This window comes from Abrus precatorius, unplaced genomic scaffold (genome assembly GCF_003935025.1).
Source record: "Abrus precatorius isolate BTA unplaced genomic scaffold, Abrus_2018 Scaffold10, whole genome shotgun sequence".
Lineage (NCBI taxonomy): Eukaryota > Viridiplantae > Streptophyta > Magnoliopsida > Fabales > Fabaceae > Abrus > Abrus precatorius.
Genome location: NW_020874292.1, coordinates 19746758 through 19768889, shown reverse-complemented (window position 1 = coordinate 19768889; position 22132 = coordinate 19746758). Strand labels below are relative to the sequence as shown.

At 29.6% G+C, this 22132-nt stretch overlaps 2 protein-coding genes across 2 annotated transcripts; one reads left to right on the top strand and one right to left on the bottom strand.

Moving 5' to 3' along the window:
• Positions 1 to 13: 13 nt before the first annotated feature.
• Positions 14 to 1501, top strand: LOC113853211 (F-box protein At1g10780). The gene is made up of 3 exons (XM_027483709.1): positions 14 to 755; positions 900 to 1180; positions 1265 to 1501. Exons 1-3 carry the CDS (start codon positions 14 to 16, stop codon positions 1499 to 1501), a joined length of 1260 nt encoding a protein of 419 aa, XP_027339510.1.
• Positions 1502 to 12232: 10731 nt separating this feature from the next.
• On the bottom strand, positions 12233 to 13710 carry LOC113852009 (transmembrane emp24 domain-containing protein p24delta4-like). The gene is made up of 4 exons (XM_027482270.1): positions 13501 to 13710; positions 12824 to 13033; positions 12480 to 12556; positions 12233 to 12377 (listed from the first exon to the last, which is right to left on the bottom strand). The coding sequence occupies exons 1-4, from the start codon at positions 13708 to 13710 to the stop codon at positions 12233 to 12235; spliced, it is 642 nt and encodes a 213-aa protein (XP_027338071.1).
• Between the last annotated feature and the right edge of the window lie 8422 nt (positions 13711 to 22132).

Genomic DNA, 22132 nt, shown 5'->3' with positions numbered 1-22132 from the left:
GTTGTCCTCAGCAATGGAATCTCTCCCTGATGCCATAGTCCAATACATCTTGTCCCATATCAATAATGCTCGCGATGTGGCAGCTTGCAATTGTGTTTCTAAACGATGGAAGGACTCAATGCCTTATGTCAGAAGTCTCTACTTCCCTCGCAACTCATTTGATAGCCCTTCTGGTGGTGAAAGTCCTGACAATATTGTGAAAAGAATGTTATCAACAGTTGTGCAGTTAGAAGAGCTAGTTGTATACAGCCCCTTTTCTGCATCTGGCCTTGCTTCATGGCTATCACTTGTAGGTCTATCCCTTTCTCTGCTTGAGCTTCGAATGGACAACATTGCTGACAATCAGGCCTCCTATGAAAGCCCATCAAAATTGGATTGTATTGGTGCCGCTAGGAATTTGGAATGTCTAAAACTGTGGGGTGTCTTAATGAAACATCCTCCAAAATGGGATGTTTTCCAAAATCTTAGGACACTTGAAATAACTGGTGCAAGATTGGAGGATCCTGTATTGACTGTGGTGCTTCGATCATGTCCATATCTGACAAGGTTGCTACTGCTTGGATGTGAAGGTGTTAGATCAATCTCAATCGACCTGCCTTGTTTAGAGCAGTGTAAGCTGGATTTTTATGGTCTGGGGAACTGTTCGCTTTCGCTAACCTCGCCCAAAATTGAATCCCTTGAGGTACAAGGCTGTAGTTGGATTAGGGTCCCTGAAACCAAGAACTTGAGAAATCTTGCAATATCTAATAGTGCTGGTAATTTAATTTTAAGATCATTCTTACGCTTGCATATATTTTATTAGCCTTTTTTATTTTGTTCCCAAGTAAACTATGAAGTAATTGTCTTACTATTGGTTTAGAGAGCTTAATTTTCTTTCCTTTCATGTTAATTGCTTCCAGGGAGAGTGTACATGATTGATTTTGGAAACCTCCCAGCTCTGGAGTTCCTGTCTATGAGGGGGGTCCAGTGGTGTTGGGATGCAATATGCAAAATGCTGAAATTGGCAAGCGAGGTGAAGCATCTTTATATGAAGGTTGAATTCACTGGGGACTATGAGGCTCTTCAACCCTTTCCAGAGATTGATTTTGTTGATTTTTTCAATAGTCATCCTAAGCTTCACAAGTTTGACATCCATGGAGCCATGTTTGCCGCACTTTGCCAGAGGAACAGTCTCAAACATGTAAATTCATCATAATTTTTATATTATAAATCCGATTATGAGTGTTATTAACATCTTGTTTTAATGAAGATGTTCATTTCACAGGTGGATCCAGGATTTGTGATTCCATGTTTGGAGGAGGTTGTGATCACAGTGAGATCACCTCTAAATGCTGAACAAAAGATGAGTACTCTTGAATCCTTATTGATGTATGGGAAAAATCTTAGGACCATGGCTATCAAGATTCTTCAGATGAAGAGCTCTCATAGCAGTGCTGATGAGTTTTTTGATGAGATTTGCCGGTTGAGATACATGAACCATGAGATAGTTCGAATAGAATAAAGCCTAGGACAGGCTATTATTTGATTTTTTTTTTCTCCATACATTCTTAATACAGGACATTGCATGTTGGTTTCCAGTTTCAACTGGGTTGCTAATTTGATAATGACTCAATCTTTTGAATCTATGTTTGGTTTAACATTGGCAGTTCTGGTAATTGATTTTGAATTTATAAATGGATGATCATGATGTATTGTGCACTACCTCCAATGCATGGATCAGTTCAAACAAGCACTGAGTCTTGTTTTGAATGTCATTTGAAAATTGATAATTATTTTTTTAGCCAATTTGGAGAATGAATGGTTTACAGCTTCCCCATGTCCCTCCTAATAGTATAGGATAATAATGTGGCTTTGGATGTTTCTAAAACTAGCAGGTACTAGGCACTTCTAAATTGAGTTTAAATATTATGCGATATATTATGATCATTAATGATTTTGTAGTACCTTATTCAATGATAATGCATATAAACTTTGTGCACGAAGTTTATCGAACTTAAATCTCTTTAATCTGTGAAGCTAAATAGGGAAGTTAACCACTTGTGCAAACGATGTGCACCACTCATCGAATTCAAATTTTAGTCTGGTTCAGATTCAAAGTAAAATGATGTTAAATTGGATTATCATACAAGATTCAGTCACGTAATTAAATTGAACAAGTTATTATATTTTATCAATTTTTAATTGTATGTTTTAATATTTAAGTTTGACCCATCGCTTTCAAAAAAATATATTAAAATCAATCACAGTAAAAACTCTTAAGGCAATATAAATCCTGTACCTGAGAAATGGAAGAGGAACATGGAGTTGTTCTACTTCATGAAAACTAAATCAGCAATGAGAACTTCGAAAATTTGAGTTAATAAAAAATTAAACTACCATCCTCTTGGGGAGTTTTTTACCGTAAAATGACCAAAAAAAAAAAATTCCTCATATAGACCTATTGTCAATTTTATTATACAAAAGGACTTATTTTTGTTGCAATTCAGAATTCGGTCCCTGAGAACCGAATTCTGAGTTAGATTTTCATTTTTTTTTATAATAAATAAATATTATTATTTAAATTATATTTATATATTATTATTTTATTAAAATAAATATTTATAATATATTATTTTAATAAATATTTTATTAAGTATATATATTAAAATAAATTTTATTATTTGAATTTTGTTTTTATTGTTATATTATTTAAAAATAAATAAAAATAGTAATAATATTAATTTTAAATGTTTATTAAAATTTATTTGACATATTTAAGATAATAAATAATATTTTTAGAAAACAATAATAACTAAATTTTTAAAAAATAATTAAATAATAAGTAAATTATTTTAGTTAATTTTTAAAAACTATTTAAAATATTTAAATAATAAGTATATTATTTTACATAATAATGTTAATGTTTAAATAATTTCTACTTAAAGAATACTAAATATATTTTTCAAAATTAAAAAAATATATTAAATATTATTCTGTTTATTTATTTATTTAAATATGTAATTTTGACTTAATATTTTTAAATATTAGTATGATAAAATGATATTTTGAATAAAAATTTTATTTTAATTAAATTATTTGTTTAAAAATGTTATTATTTAATATTATAATTTTTAATATCCTAAACTCTAAAATTATACTATTATAATTTTGAATAAGTTTTATTTGAAAATAAAAAATTTATTTTTAAAAAGTAAATAAAATATTAAATTATAATTTAATTATTTATAGTTGAGACAAATATTTTAAAATTAACGTTTTTATATTATTAAAGTAATATTGATGAAGACAAAATACATTAATAAAGATGATAACAAATTCATAACAACATTAATAATTAACTATCTCCGTAATGGTAGCCAGTTCCACAATGAGGGCGACGTCTGTGACGTGGTGGGTTTCGTCGTTGTGGTTGTTGCTCTGGGATTTCAAGATGAACTTGTGGAGGATTTGAATCATCATGAAGGTCTAGTTGTTGAAATGCATTTGATGAATTACCAGGTTCATTAGCAAAATTCAGTTGGTAAAGAGACTGCATGTAAGTTTGTAAAAAAATTCTCTGATGTTATTGTAAACGAATGTCTTGTGTTAATTATGTTTGCTTCTGGCGTAATGTTCAGAGGAATTGATGCAGCCTCGTGGTACGACAGTGTGGAAGTCGTACCCATTTCAAATGTGTTGGTAGTTCTTTGTTGTTGGTCGCTCGTCCTTGGATCTTGGAGTTAGGGATGGAAACAGGTCAGGTCAGGGCAGACTTTACTCTAAACAGGCCTGACCTGTAACATAATTATTAGGCTTGAGCCTGACCTGTTACCTGTTAAAGGCTTTATTTTAGGCTTGGCCTGGCCTGAAGTCTGTTAACAAAGCCTGTTAAAAAAAATTAATATTAATAAAAATATAAATATTTTATTATTAAATTAGTTTATACATTTTTCTAATTTCTATCTATGTTCTTAATAATTATTAAATAATTATAATAATGTTTATATAATTTTATAAATAATTTTTAAAATATTATTTAAGTATTAATTATAAATATTTTATATTAATAAAATCTATATTTATATTTTTTTATTTATTTTTTAAAATTATATAAATAGTAAATATTTTAGTTTTATTTTAGAAACATATTTTGTTTATTTCAAGACATCTTATATTTAACAAATAAAGTTATAGTAAATACATAAAATTGATAAAAAAAAATAACATTAACACAGTTTGTTGAATCAATTAAAAGAAAATTATATGTTTTAAAAAAATAAATTTAAACTTACTGCAATATATATATATATATATATATATATAATGACAATAATAATAATTGTTAAATTAAAAAAATAATTACAAAAAATAACACTTAAAAAATTTATTGAATTAGTTAAAAATATTATTATATTTTAAAAAGTAAATAAATATCATTATTATAAAAATTGTAGATGATAAATACTTAAATTATAAAATTCATAGATAAAAAAAAATAACATATAAGCATAGGAAGAATTATTAAAATTTATATTTAAATTAAAATAACTTATATTTCTAAATTTTTATCTTAATTAAAAAATATGTGATAAAACTTAATATAAAAATTTAAACTTAATGTACTATATATATAAAATGAAAACAATAATAACTATTAAATTAAAAAATAATTACAAAATATTTAATTTTATTTGTCTCATTAATTTGTTATTTTAAATTAACAAATAAATATAAAATTAACTACACTATAATATTAATGTAATATAGAAAATATTACTGATATAATAAATTAAAACATATACTTATAAATTACATATAAATTGATAAATTGACTAATAATTTAATTAAAACATGTGCAAGTTATAAAAATATATATTATTATATATTTTATTTATAATTATATTATTTATATTATTTGTTACATGGTCTGATTATATATATATATATATATATATATATATATTATAATAAATTTTTTATTTTATTTTGTTATTATTTTTTTATAAATTTTTACTTTCAAATAAAATATAATTCAGATTTAAGCAATCTCTATTTATTATAAATAAAAAGAATTATAACATAATATATTAATATAATAATTAAATTAATAATAATAAAATTAAGAGTATAAAAAATATATTAATATAATTTTATTATTTTATTTTTAAATTTTATTTCGTTTAGTTTTGATTACGTCTTATTCCTGTTCAAAGACTTAACTATTTTTTAAATTGTTTAAATATAATAATTTATTATTAAATAATTTTATTATTTAAAAAGTGTAATCATGTATAAATATTTTTAATTTTTAATATAATATAATTTCTGTTTATTATAATTATAAATAAATAAAATTATAACATAATATATTAATTTAATAATAACAGAATTAAGAATATAAAAATATATTATGAAATAACTTTATTATTTAAATATATTTTGATAGCTTTATTTTTAAATTATAATATATATATATATATATATATATATATATATATTTATACAGGCCGGCCTGTCAGACTTAACAGGTTTTATAAACAGCTCAGGCCTGGCTTGTTTACTTAAACAGGCCTTAAAAAAGGCCTGAGCCTGGTTTGTTTATTAAAAAGGTCAAGTCAGGTCAGGCCAAAACCAGGCCAGGCCACAGGCCTCTGTCAAGCGGCCTGGCCTGTTTCCATCCCTACTTGTAGTAGTTGTAGCACAGATAGAAAATAGATAGAATTAGCAATGTACCATTCCATATATTCTTGTGTGTGACACAATGGGCCTTAAATTGGATGACCTGTTATTGTCAGCTCACGTCTGTTATTCCATATTTCAATCCATTGAGCATGTTTTGTAACCTAATTTTCATCCTATCTTCATCTCATATCAATTTTGTGGAGGTCATTCAAATTATTCGGTGGAGAAGGGACTTCTTGGATTAGACGAAACTGTAATTTGACTCTATCTGTTTGGTGTCATTCAACAATTGCAAAACAAAGGATGGCAGTACATGAAATCCACAGTTGGACATCTCTATATGCTTCCATGGGTATTGATGTCTGCAAGTCTTGATATGGCGCCCATAAAAACTACAAATATATTTAAGTTTGTTACTTAAAACGATGTGTAAAAGATAGGAAAATAAATATGACGAGTTACCTGATTAGCTTGAATGTGATCAAACATTGATTTGTACCCCACAACATCATTGTGAGGTTTATTTCGAAAGTTTACTACTCTACCCCCACTCCATCTGCACACGAGAGGGTATGTTGGTGGATTACTAGAAATTGGCGCAATATATGGCATGCGATACCATGCCCAAGACATTAACAGTGATGAGCAACTACCCATTGTTTTGCTACTAACTTCCATGGCTCTGCACATTTTCCTGTATAACATAGTTAAACAAGCAGAACTCCAACTATATCATCTTGTTCTTCTAAGATTAGTTAATAAAGCTAAATACATAAGATGTACTTTGTTGCCTGTTTTGTCAGGCATCAAAACACCTTCAATGAAACCTAGTATATAATTTCTATAATGGGCGTGAACTTCTTCTTCAGATGGTTCTTCTGATAATGGCAACATGTTGTCTCTCAGCTACTTTAGTTTTAGCATAGAGTCAATAAGTGACTCTCCCTTGACTGGCACGATACCGAGATATGTGTCACACATTTCCTCTCAGTCAAATATTGTTAGACCAATGACTGGTAAACCATCAACTCTTAACCCGAGTTGAAGTGCAACATCCTCCAAGGTTATGGTGCACTCCCCTGTTAGAAAATGGAATGTGTAAGTTTCAGGTCTCCACCTCTCGATCAAAGTTGTTATCAATCCGTGATCCACTTTAAGATGCCTTAGCTTTGCTATCCCAGCAAAACCAAGTTGTTCAAGTATAGGAACAATTAGAGGACTGAGTTCTGTATAGGAACAATTAGAGGACTGAGTTCTGGCATTGAATGACAGAAAGATGAAATCATGTTTTCAGTTTCCTGCAGTTATTAATAAATTAGTAACATTATATGTAGAATATTAATTTACATATTCAGTTAGACTTGCTAATGTGTAAAACTTACCGTTCTTCCAATGAAGGCGGATCTGTGTTCGTTTTGCTTCCAGAACAACATTTTTAGTAATGGGAGCAAAGATCAAAGAGAAACGAAGAACAAAGATGGATGCAAGTTTGAATGAAAACATGTGGCCTTGGATGAACATATTTATAGATAAACGGAGAATTCACTATCTCTTGGCATGCGTGATTGAGATGTCATGTAGCATTGACATGCATGACTGAAATGTCACTATCTCTTGGCATGCGTGACTGAGATGTCATGTAGCATTGGCATGCGTGACTTAGATGTCACTATCTCTTGACATGCGTGACTGAGATGTCACGTAGCATTGACATGCGTGACTGAGATGTCATGTAGTATTGGCATGTGTGACTGATATATCATGTAGCCTTGGTCTGCGTGACTGACAAGTCATGTAGCATTCGCATGCGTGATTGAGAATGCAACGTTACCATTATAAATAGCCATATTCGTGTTCATTTATTCATTCAACCTTTTAACCTTGTTCCTTATTCTTGTGAACCTTCTTCTTCTAAAAATGTCTTCAATCTATGTCATTGTTCACTCTGATAGTGCGATTAACCAATGTCCTAATGAAGGAGTCACGTTCACCTCAATATCAGCGAAATTAGTACATCTAAAGAGAGGAGTGACTCTACAAAGGCTCAAGAAAGTCATCCACACAAAACTTAACCGAGACTCAAATGAAAGGATGACAACCATATATTTTCGCTACCCAATTAGACTTGGCCCGAGAGTTAGCAACTACACATGTGTTGAGTTGAACGATGATGAAGATGTCGAGGCACTCTTCAACATCCATGATTCAAATCAACTTCAATCAAGTATAGAATTATATGTTACATTTGCTATAAACGTAATCCAGCCACCACAACTTTCACCTTCACCTTCACCTTACCAAACCATAAATCCATCCTTTTCAACATATGATATAAATTCTGACCTTCAGTCCTACACACAACTTTTAACTGGTCCATTCATGGACCTCAATGAAATACCCTCCGAACCATTTAAGCAAACCCTATCTTCTCAGCCTCTTGAAGAACATGTTGTTGTGGGTCTCCCAATCGAAGTATTTGATCCTTTTAACGAGGACGAAGATGAAATCCTATCTCAACAGCAGGATGATGAAGAAGACTCCCTCCCACTTCCAAATATTCCGCTATCACAATCATTACCATTATACAACCCACCTCCACATTTTCTAAACATTCCCAGTCAAATACAAGAACATGACTCTGAGTTTGGCCATGTCCTTGATCGTGAAATGGTAGTGTATCCGCCTGGAACACTATTTGTTGGCCAACGCTTCTCAACAAAAGAACAAGTCCAAGATGCCATAAATAGATTTCACATTGTCAATCATTGCACTTACAAGATGAAAATGTCAAGCACAACTAGGCTTGTCGTCGAATGCGTTCACAACGACTGTGCCTGGAGATGTCGCGCTATATTGCGCACCAAAGAGTAACACTGGGAAATAATGAAGCTTGAAGGGTGCCACACATGTGCTTCCCCAATCATTTCACAGGATCACAACAAGTTGGGATCACGAATGATTTCTCAAACCATTCGTGAAATTATTGAGACTGATCCATCCACACCTATCGCAATCATCTTGGCCCACATAAAGTCCACAATGGGTTATACAATCAGCTATAGAAAGGGATGATTGGGGAAACAACATGCCATTGAAAATATCTTCAGAAATTGGGAGGAGTCTTACCATAAGTTACCTAGACAGTTGCTTGCAATGCAACTGTATGTTCCAGGCTTCATATGAAAATTGAGTACACAATTGGCATACAACGATGGCTTGCTTGACGAGGGGAATGTGTTCTTCAAGAGGTTGTTTTGGACCTTCAAGGCATACATTGATGGTTTTGCCTTTTGCAAACCAATTGTTCAAGTGGATGGAACATTTTTTATTGGCAAATACAAAGGGACTTTATTAGTGGCAGTTGCACAAGACGGCCGCAACAACATAATTCTCATTGCCTTTGCTGTGGTTGAAGGTGAAACTAGCGATGCATGATTCTTTTTTTTAAAAAACTTAAGGAGGTACGTAACCCCACAAGAGGGGTTGTGCCTCATTACGGATCGTCACGAGGCCATAAGAAGTGCATACTTGAGAAATGGAAGTGGTTGGACAGAAAACAATTCTGTCCATGTCTATTACATTAGACACATTGCATAAAACTTCATGCGACGATTCAAAAATGTTGCACTGAAGAAAGATGTCGTCAATATGGGTAATCTTAATTTTTTACATAGTCTATATTATCATTAATATTTTATACAATTGCTTAGCTAATTATATTAATTTAATTTGTAATATTGTTTTCAGCATATGGGATGGCTGAATCGAGATTCTTTTACTATTACAACATAGTAAAAGATAATAATCTTGAAGCTGCACAATGGTTAGACAACATTCTAAGGAAAAATGGACACTGGCATGGGATAACGGACGACGCTAGGGACACATGACAACAAACCTAGCGGAGTCAATCAATTCGGTCATGAAGAAAACCAGAAACTTACCCATTTGCTCCATGGTCATGGCAACATACACCAGTTGCAATAAGTTCTTCATTGACAGAAGCAAGGAAGTAGATGCAATGATTAATGCTAGACATATGTACTCAGAGGTTGCAACTAAAGCAATTCGAGATGCACAGTCAAAGGCGAACACCCATAGAGTCATCACCTTTGACAGAACAACCACTAGATTTTTAGTCGAAGAAATGCAACATCCGACAGAAATTTGACCCGTAGGAAGATTTACAGTACGGTTAGATGAAATGTGGTGTGATTGTGGCAAGTTTCAAAAAGTTCACATTCCATGCTCGCATGTAATTGCTTCATGCTTACACACACACTACAACTTTGACATCTACATATCTCTTGTGTATACCTTACAACAAGTTTCTAGGGTATACGAAGGTCAATTTGGAAAACTCAGACACGAAGACTATTGGCCAAATTACACGGGCCCAACTTTGTGTCCAAATCCAGAACTGAAAAGAACTTCAAAGGGTCGACCCAAGTCTTGTAGGATAAGAATATAGATGGACATTAGAGAACAACAAAGTCGAGTAAAAAATTATTCTTATTGTCATACCCCTGGTCACACAAGAAAGACATGTCATTTTTAATTCTATGAATGCCATTGTATCTTTTAAATTTTTAGTATTTATAATTTATATTCAATATATATATATATATATATATATATATATATATCTACATGATATTATTTAATTATATTTATTATTATTAATAACATATTTTTAAATAAATAATTATGTATAAATATTAATATATCATAATAAATAAATAAAATGGTTATTATTTAATACTTTATTTATTTTATAAATATATAATATTAAATAACAAAAATATAATTTTAGAATATAATATTAATATCATTTTCAAAAAAATTATATTAAATAATATAATAAGAAAAATAAAAATATTATTTATTATCTTAAATATATCAAATAAATTTTAATAAACATTAAAATTAATATTATTACTATTTTTATTTATTTTTAAATAATATTAAAATAAAAACAAAATTTAAATAATAAAATTTATTTTATTATATATAACTAATAAAATATTTATTTTAACAAAATAATAATATATAAATATAATTTAAATAATAATATTTATTTTTATAAAAAAAAAACAAAAATCTAACTCAGAATTAGGTCCCCAGGAGACCGAATTCTGAATTGCAACAAAAATGGGTCCATTCGTGTAGTAAAATTGGTAATGGGTCTATATGAGAAATTTTTTTTTTTGGAGTCATTTTACGGTAAAAAACTCCCTCTTGGGTCAACCCAGTGTAAGCCATAAATCATTCTGTTTGATAGCAAATAAGGTAAATGCTAGCCTGGGTCTATCTCATTAACAAAAGTATATTATTTTTTAGTCAATCTGATCTTGTCCTACTTAGATTTGGTCTTAATTAAATTGTACATATTCATCAGTTTATTTATTTTGTATTTAGGGACCTGTTCAATTTAAAACATTAGTCAAGTAAAAGAATTAGAGTTAAATAAGAAGAAATAAGTACAATCTATTCCATGAACACCTCTAAGAACAGTAACCACTTAAAAATAAAATTGGTGAACAAGTTGTCTTTCATGAGCTCTGACTCAGTCAACCCACTGTTAATATATATATATATATCCAACCCACAACCTACAACCCACTGTTATATAGTATTTGGATAACCGAATTCTTTTGAGGCTCATTTTTTTTCACATGGTATTTGAAAATATATATGCCAAAATATAGGATTTTAGGGAGAATGATAAAAATATGGGAATTGAATAAAATTAGTTAATTTTATAAAATTCAAAAATAGAATTAACTAATTTTATTTTTTAAATTTTATATTTTCATAATTCTTTCCAAAATTTCATATTTTAGTATATAATATTTTTAATTTTCATATTTAAATTAATTCCCCTCCTTTGAACTCAGTTTGCTTTTAGTCCACCCGTTTAACTCACAGGTCAAGTTAGTTGAATTGGACCAAGCCACCGGCCAACCTGTGACCCAACATTTATATAAAACTCAATTCATTCCATAGCCCAAATCATATTTTTTAAGAATTTATAACAAAAATCTTTCAGACCCTTTTTCCCAAAAATAAAGTTTACTCTTTCCCTAGTGATTCACCATCAGTAGCCACCACACCTTTAGCCATCAGTCATCAAAGGTCCAGCCCAATACTCAACACCGCCATGTAGGATCTATTACGGTTTTAATAGTCTTTTTGATCATTGATCATCTCACTCTGATGTTTTCTTACAAGAGAAAGTAATTAATGAATTATAGTTAGTTTTAATAAGCCTTTCAGTAAACATTTTTGAAAAATTTGAAGTGATATTCCAATGACTGAGATTTTCTAAATAATAGCTTCTTGCCAGGTTAAAACTTCCAACAGTTTTAGAAACTCTCACATCTAAATTAGAACTAAATTATCTCAATTCGAAAGTTTCCATTAGAAGCCAATTTAAACTAGACAACAATAAAATCCTGCGGATAAGAAAAATTGGAAGCTTTTGCAAATGGTATTAAAAAAATCCATTACTTGTGTGAGGAGTAAAGCTCTTAAAAACGAGTCATTAAAATTAAATTAACACTAGCATCATCTAAATAATCTTTTTCTTATGGAAGTATCGCTTCAAATGCCACAACTGCAAAACTGAAACTGCAATGCAGATACCCAAAGACATAATACTAAACCATGCCACCCTGGCATTTGTTGTTTCACTCACGTTCCTCATCTCAGCTTCCCTGAGTAAATATCCAAGGAAAATAAATGATACATCAGAAGAGTTTAAACAATTGCTACATATTTTATTTTGGAAAAGAGGGTGTCTACGTAATAAAAATTACCTGCCCTTGAGATAGATCAAATTATCGTGGATAGCCTCCACTGTTCCTTCTAGCTTTCTCAATTCAAGTTGTACTCCCTGTGCATCAATCACATGTTGAAACTTGTGTCAACTAAAAAGAGCATTATGAAAGCAAATAGAAGAGAAATAAACTTCAAAATTTTCTATTTGTGAAGGGTAGTTTTCGTTCTCATTCAAGGCAGGTGCTACACTACAAATCACGAAATACTTAAAAACATTATAAAACAACACTACAAAATGTCATCCTTTGAGAGGTAAAACTTTTGTACATGAAATTCTGGGGCATGTTGATAAATTATAGATATAAGTGAAACCAATGTTTACCTGAATCTTCTCTTTTTTAGCAACCGAATCCCAATCCTTGGCTGCAATTCCAATTTTCCAATCAAGATCCACACTAACATCCCCCTCTGCTTGACTATGAGCCACCGAGAAGCATGCTAGGTAGTTCCCACTCTCTCGAGTAGTAAAGGCGAAATTACCAATTGTTGTGTTCTCCATGTCATGAAGATTGTTTCCATATGGTGATGTAACCTGAAGAAAACAAATGCTATAAAAGTATGTCTCAAGGTTGTCGCTTATATCTTGATGTTTATTCTTAGACATTGTTTAATGGTGTCTAGAAGAATTGCATGCATTTCACAATGAATAAACATTTTTTTTTCTTTATATCTATCTTATTTAATGCTTTTTTCTCTTATCTCTCTCTCACTTAGTAAAACATATGATTAGAATTTTTAGTGAGAATAACATGCCAGTTTTACATTTATTCAACCCACGTTTCTTTATACAATAAAGACTCTTTCATTTGAAGTAATCATATAATTAAGATAAGGATGCCATCGATCTAGAAACAAGCATCTCAAACATGCGATACAAAATCTTTTAGCAAAGCAAAACCATGCATTTACCGAAACAATATATTGATGGAGACCACAATTGAAGAGCAACCCATGAAAGAAATCGGAAAAGGGTGACGGCATGAAAGGTAAAAATGATACCTTGACGGAAATAGTTGAGTTGTGGGATGGATCATCCCCATTGGCAACGACAACGTAATCAACCAAAACGACGATGTTGTTCTGGATTTCTTCGGAAACGCACTTGATGGCAGAGGTTGGTACGGTGAGCCAGATAGCCCCAGTGGTTGAGAAGAAGCAAAGGAAGAAGAATGCCATTGCCAACAACATCCACATACCTCTGTTCCCCATACCTCTCTTTTCTGCTTCACCTTTTCTCTCAAATTTCTCTGCACAATTGACTCCACAAACAAACAACGTTGAATGAATCAATATTTCTCTCTCTTTCCTTCGATCTATTTTTTATTTTAGGATGTTCTTCCGATGTGCATAACATTTTTGTACCTGCCTCTGCAACCTCCTCAAATTTCTGTTTTTCTTCCTATCTTCATCATTATCATTATTCTTCCTCTACCTTTTTTTTTTCTTTATTTAGTCATTTTTTAAAATTTATAAAAAATAACACTATACTTTGTATTTACTTATATGAAACTAAAAACAATTTTTCCTTGTATTATATAAGTTTATTTAAATATTATTTTTTTTCATTTTGGCACCACTTTTAAAATTGATAAAGATGTTATAAAAATATATTATTTGAATTAAGATAAAGGTGTTTATCAATTTGATATAGTATGTTCAAAAATTAATTAATAAATTTAAAATGAGATTGGTTAAGATTATGGTTTTAAAACTCATTTATCTTAAAAAGTATATATATATATATATCTTTTAAATTTAAAATGGTGTGTCAAGATTTAAAATTTAAAATTAAATTTTACATATTTTAAAATTTATATTACATTTTTAATTTAAATATTTTATCTTTATAATTTTATTTTAATAATTTATTTATTATTAATGCTTAAAATATTTATAAATATATTTAAATTTTTTTATTTTAACTTCATAATAAATTTACAATGCATGAAAAACACACTAGTTTAAAATAAATTATACTCTTTTGCTTTAAAAGATACTTAAAATACACTTTCCTTTTTCTAATTAATGATAAATATAAGATATTCTTTAATTCATTTTTAATATAAACACACCTCCTTAGCTGCAATGAATAATTATGAAAGTGAAAAAAAAATTATGAAAGTGCTTCTTATTGATATTTTATCATTTTTTTTTACAACTTTAAGTATCACAAACAACTGATTTTTAATACTTTTTTCGTCCGCTTTAAACTTTTGTGTACAATCTTTATTCCATCTTCTAAACTTATAAAATTGGTAATAAATACAAAATTTATTATTAATGACACAGAAAATTATTGTACAAACAAAGTATTAATACTATTTATAATAAAATAGATTAAAATATAGTACATATTGACTTTTTATGGAATGAAAATATAATTGAAGCATTCTATATTGAAAGAAAATATGACTTATTTCATGATTTAACATTAGTAAGAAAATTTAAATTTTTTTTGTATCTTAATAATAAAACACAAAATAAATAATAATTTAACTAAATACAAATCAACACAATAAAAAATTGATTGTAAAATATAATGTGTGTTTTGATATTAAATCTATGTTTGCGTTTTTTATATTAAGTCTATAGTGTGATGTTTGCGTTTGATAAGCTTATTTAAATTTATAACAAATAATTTACATATCTTTATAATTTTTAAAAAAATTTTATGATCAAAATTATAACATAAACTTTTATATAGTGAGAATTTATTAAATAAATATTTAAAAATAAGTTGTTTGTCTAAAAGTATTTTAAGTATGTAATCAATAAACTTATCAAACAACTAATTCAATAATTATTTTAATTTAATAAATTAAATCACATAAGTAAATATGAGACCAGATAAAAACTATATATATATATATATATAATTGTTTATATATCTATTAACTGATAAATATCTACCCATCAACTCACCCTCGTTTATTGAATAATTTTTTGTTAGTATGTGAAATAAAATCATGCTTACTCAAATTGTGATGTGGCTGGCCCAGATGAGTTATTAACTCAATTTGTGTTTTCTAGCCTGAAATGGGGCTATTAATTTCCGTGCACTGCAGTGAGATTCATAATAATAATATTATCATTATTATTATTTTGAGATGAGATCAACATTCTGATGTTATGTTTAGATTAATGGTAAACAAATAAATTAAGTTAAAAAAAATAAAATGACTTCAATTTTCATTTCTTAAAAATATTTATCTCAATTTTTATTCTCTCTTTATTAAGGATATGAGATCAAACTAGTTTTTGTTATATTTATTTAATTTTATATCACTAAACAAACATAAAAGGAATTGCTGGATTAAAGAAAACCACCGAATGAAGTGATTTTCCATACAATTTCTACTTTTTGGTTGTTTCTTAATGTTCATCGAATCAGATGGCGTCATTTCTATTTCATATAAGAAAAATATTGTTTCAAAACTCGAATCTCAGATTAATCTTATTAATGAAGATTATTTTTTATAAAAAAATATTTATGATCAGAAAAATTAAATTTAATAAACTAATTCGATCAATAAAAATAATTATAATGAAATTACGAGAAAAAGAAAAAAAGAAAAAAAGAAAAGAAACAAAAAACTTGTGCTTCCTTGGTCTTAAAATCAAAAAGTTTGGTAGCGTGTTCTACACATCAATGATTTTTTCTGCAGATTTTGACTAACGTGAACGGTAACCGAATATTGATGACAAGTTTAATTAGCATCACGAAACATAGCATAAATCTTTTATGCTATTAACATAGCATAAATTTTGAAACTACAGATAGGAAAAATATTATTATGCATATTAGTTTTTTTTTTAATATTATTATTACAGATAGGAAAGTACTACTAGTTGTGGGCTTGTGGGCCTTTATTTTGCAGGGACGGGTCCATGAGCTTGATAGTTTCAAGGCTTCGTTGGAGGAGGATGAGAAGGCCCAGAGGGAGGAACTATGCCTTTGGGTAACATTGGAAAGTGGATTGGTGATGTTGATGATGGAAACGAAGCTTGCATTTGGAAAGCACGTAGATTTCTTGCCTCTGCAGGGAGAAAGAAGACGCAACCGATGAAGGTTATCAGTACAAACACAAAGATAAACGCATTCGCATTCACGCCCTTAGCCATCTTTTATTGATTCTCTCTCTCTATGCCTGTGGATTGGTATGCTCTCCTATCTTCGCTGCCTTAAATAAGAGTTATGAAGCCCCTTTTCTTTTTCCACATTAAATTCTACTACTACTTTCTTCTATATTTTAAGGAGGTGAATTACTCTCAAAGAAAATAGAAAAAAATTGTTGTTTTTTTTTTTTTTTTAATATAATACATGATAAAATAATTAATAAATAACTAATTTAGTAGCTTCTATAATGCATATAATAATATATTTATAATTTAATCATTAAAGAATAAATCATATATTTTTTTAATATTATTTTAAACAATAATTATTTTAAAATTATTTTAACCTATATTTCTAACTACAAATAGTATGCACTAAAATTATAAATATTTAATAAAAATAAATAGTTTTAAAATATAATTTATTTTAAAATAATAATTTTATTGTATAGTGTCAAATTTAAAGGTCAATAACTAATATATATCAATAAACATAAATTTAAAAGATAAAACTCTTAAAAAATTTCAAAATTAAAATAATAAAAAAAATTAAGATAATTTTTATAAATATAAAAATAAGTTTTTGAATATTTAAAAATTTATCTAAAGTAATGAGAGAAAGTTATAAGTAACAATTTTAATCTTAGAATTTTAAAAGAATTAATAAAGATATAGATAAAAAATAAAATCATTACAGTAATAAAGTGTATAGTTTACAAATAATTTTCAGTTAATTTTAATTTAAAAATATACATGTGATAAATCATGATGAAAGATATTTTTATTAATATTTCACTTTCTAACAAGTGCAGTAGTACACTGTTATTTATAATATAAAAATTATTTTTTTTATTAAAAGTTGTGATATTTAATATAATTTTTTAAATTTGTACAATATTGAATGAGATTAAAAAAATTTATATATAATATTTTTTTTAAAATTACAGAATTTAATATAATTAAACGCATCTATACTATTAAATATTATAATTTTTAATAAAAATTACTATATATATATATATATATATATTCTTATGTTGCCATAAAAAGTTATATATAATAATTTTTTAAATAAAAATTACAAAATGCAAAAAAATTTAATGTATTTATACTACTAAATGTTATAATTTTAAAAAATATTATATATAATTTACATTTATGAATATATATTGTGAAAAGTTTTATAAGGTGTTAGCATCTCATGAAATCCTTCTCTAGAAAGTTTCTTTAAACTTTCTATACTTAGAAAGAAATTTTAAAAAATTTATGAAATTTTTTCAAATCTCTCACGTTTAATTTTAACAACCTACTAATATTCCCTTAGAAATAACATGCAGAGAAATAACTCTAAATCATTTTTTCTTTGTTTTCTTGCTCTTTTTTAATGTCATTGTATAAGCTAAATTATTTTTGCTGAATATTTCATTTATGCACAACATTAGTAATGGGCAAAATGTTTGATTTGAATCTAACACTTCAACCTTAACTAGCCAGCACACATACAATTCACAGTTACATAAGGAACCCAAATCTTTATTAAAACTAAATGAATGACATTTTCTGCTATAAATGTATTATTTATAATTATCAAACCAAATTAACTCTTGTTCTTGTTAACAACTAGTTTTCTAACGGTCAATCTTTATTTTTTATATTTATTTATTACAACTTTCTCCCCCATCAAAAAAGGCCTTGCCCCCAAGGCTTATGGCTATATGAGATGTCCTATGGGTTATAATCAAAATTTAGAAATTGTAGCTTCATAGTATGTAATTCCTGACAAATAGCGTCCTTCAAATTCGTGTGCTCTCATTGGATCAGAACCTCTATGATTGTCTGATTCCCTTTCATCTTCATTCTGCAATCAAGGCCAATGGTCTAAGTTGTAACTCACCATCTTCCGTAAGTAAGTAGGGTAACTGCTGAGAAACTAGGTGTTTGAGCGATGCCTCTTCGAAAATGAAACATGAAATACATTGTGTATTTTTATTCCAGTCGATAAGTCCAGCTTATAAGCAACGTTTCCAATGCATTCCAACACCAAATAAGGACCATAGTAGCTTGTGAAAGCAAGTGTTGGGTAATAAGTGCTGCTTGTAAGGTTGGATCTTTAGATAAACTCAATCACTACATACAAACTCACAATCTACCTACTTTTGATATACATATAATTTCATTCTATCTTGTGTCTTTTTAAGGTTTTCTTGTAAAATGCTTGCAATTTGTTCTCTTGTCTTAATAGTGAAATCAACTGCTACTATTAACGAGTCTCCTACCAATAGAGGTGTGTTGAAGGTCGAGGGATATCAGTATAACGCTTCAAAAGGAGTCTTCTATGTTGCTAAATGAAACTTCGTATTGTACCAGAGTTCAACTAAAGGCAAGTAACTTGCCCATTGTATAGAAATGTTACCTGTCACACATCTCAAATATCCTTCTAATGCTTTATTTAATGTCTCAGACTGTCCATCCATACGAGGATGAAATGTGGTGGAGTTAAGTAATTCGACACCCTATTTTGTTAAAAACTTGTTCTAGAAAGCACTCATGAAGATAAGGTTATGATCAGATATTTGATATGGTCAACAATGCAGTTTTACCATTGTGTCTATGAACAAGTGATCAACCTTGACAGCACCAAATGGATGGCTTAAGGGTATGAAATGGACATACTTTGTAAACCTATTAATGATCACTAGAATGACCGTCATACCTTTAGACTGTGGAAGACTTATTATAAAGTTCATGGAGACAGATTGCCATGCTTTCCTAAGAATTGGCAAAGGTTGTAAGAGTCTAACAAACATTTGTAATTGTGGTTTAAACCTCCAACAAGTCAGGCACTCCTTAACCCAATCTTTTACAAATTTATGTAATCCCTTCCAATAAAAGCATTTCTTGATCCTCCTATATGTTTGATCACTCCCATAATGTCCTCCAATTGGTGAATCATGGAAATACATCAAATTTTTGTTTCTAAGTTGTTGATCGGAGCCTACTACCAAGCGTCCCTTTCACTTCAGAACTCCACCTTCCCAATGGTAATACTTGTAAGTTGCTAAGTTAATGCAATTCTGTCAATGATCTTACGCAATTTTTAATCCTGAGCCCATGATTGTTTTACTTCCTCTAATAGTTGTGATGCCACCAAAAATGCTCCTTACTGGTTCCTTCCTAGACAAGGCATCTACAACACTTTCTTTTTCCTTTTTATGCTCTATACTGAAGTCTAAACCTATCAATTTCTCAAGACCTCAGTTCTGCATTAGAGTTGTAGGAGGTTGTTCTAATAAATGCTTTAGGGCCTTTTGGTCTGTCTTGATAGTGAAGTGATGGCCAAGAAAGTAGTATTGTCATTTTTTTAACTGCGAATAGAATAACATAAAACTCTTTTTCATAAACTGATAAAAGATGATACTTCACTCCCATAGCTTTACTGACATAATGATATAGGATGCCCTCATTGTAGTAACATGTCTCCCATTCCCTAACCTGAGGCATCAATTTCAATTGTGAATGGAAGTTCAAAATTAGGCAATGTCAAGATCGGTGTTATCTTTAAGGCATTCTTCAAATGTTGGAAGGCAGTTTCAGCTTCATGGATCCAAATAAATTCCACCTATTCTTGTAAGAGAGATGTGAGTGGCATGACAATTTTTTTCATAATTATTAATGAATCTTCATAGTAGCCTGATAACCCCAGAAAACCTCTTAACTCCTTTACAGATTTTGGACTACACCATTGCTATACTGCCATCACCTTATCTGGATTTGGTTCCACATTGTGAAATGAGATGAAATGTTTGAGATAGTCCACCGTTCTCTTGCCAAAGCTACATATGTTGTAGTTTAACACCAATGAATTGGCCTCCAACAGTTCAAGTGTTGTTTTTAAACACTTGAGATGATCCTCCCATGTTTTGGTATAAACCAATATTTTATCAAAGAAAACCATAATGAATTTGCAAAGATGTAATTGAAAAATATCATTCATGAGGTTTTGGAATGTTGCTGGAGCATTGGTTGAACTGAAAGATAAAACTACCCATTCATAGTGAACATTATGTGTTCTGAAAGATGTTTTATTTATGTCATCATCTACCATTCTAATCTAATTGTATCCAGTCCTTAAATCCAACTTAGACAAGTAAGTTGCACCATGGAGTTCATCTAGCAAGTCCTCTATCAAGGAATAGGGAACTTATTCTTGATTGTAGCTGCATTGAGGCACCTAAAGTAAGTGTAAAACCGCCAACTTCCATTCTTTTTCTTTATCAAAATAATTGGAGATACAAGGGCACTATTGCTCTCCCTTATAGATCCAGTGGCAAGCATCTCGAAGACTATTCTTTTAATTTTTGCCTTTTGTCCATGTGGGTACCTATACGGTTTCATACATATAGGGGTTTCATCAAGTAAGTTGATTGTATGATCATACCTTCTTTTGAATGGTAGATGAGTTGGTTCCAAGAATAAGTGTTGAAAATCCTGTAAAAGAGTCTTCAAAGCAAATTTGTTAGTATGTGTGAAACAATTGGCATCCTGACCCATGGCTGTTGTGAGATAGGTTGGACTTTTAATTGAAAATAACATGGTTTGTCAAGTGAATATTTTTTAATTTTTTTGCTATTTCCTGAATCTCCTAAGATGGTTTCTCCCCTTCTAACATGACAAGTTCTCACCTAGAGTTTTTAACCACTATATGCCTAAGATTGCTCCATAATTTGATCCAAGTAAGACTAGAAAATCCTCCACAAAAGTATGCTCATGAAATCTCCATTCCAATTTTTCTCTTGGTAATAACAATATGTTTGCCATTTGCCATGATCACAAGAAAATCTTTAATGAATTGCATTTTGATGCCCAATATCTTTTTCCATCTTTCACTTAAGAAATTGTGTGTGCTAACCATGTCCATAAAAAATGGTACCTCCTGTTTTTTTAATCAATCATTTCAACTGTAACATGTAGCTGCTAGTGATTCCCTTGAGGGCATGAAGGGAAATGTGGACATTCTCTTCTTGTAATATGGCCTCCCTTTTTGTTAAGGCATCGTCATCCATGTCCACCCTACAATGATCTTCCTCCTTCACATTTAACTCCTCTTGAGCACTAAATATAGTATTTAACCCTAAACCTTACACTTTTATCGATGATTTCTATCCAATTGCTCCCCACAAAACAACATAATTCTTTGGCTATTTGTTCATTCATTTCTTTTCTGTTCATGGAGCTTGACTAACCCATCTTAGAATCCTTGGTTGAAGTAACACTTGAAGATGTATGAGTTGGTATTTGTTGTAAGCTTGTGATAGGTGTACTCGCTACAAATAAGCTGGTGAGGACCAAGGTCTGCTATAACAGTTCTAGGTGTTAGAGGGTGTGAAATGCTCTTGAAGAATCTTTTTCTCCCATTCTTTCAACATATCCTCTTGCAACTGAGCTGAGTGAACAACATCATGAACATTTCTTGGGTTGTGCATCTGAACAAATTTTTCTAAAAGCGTTGTTAAGC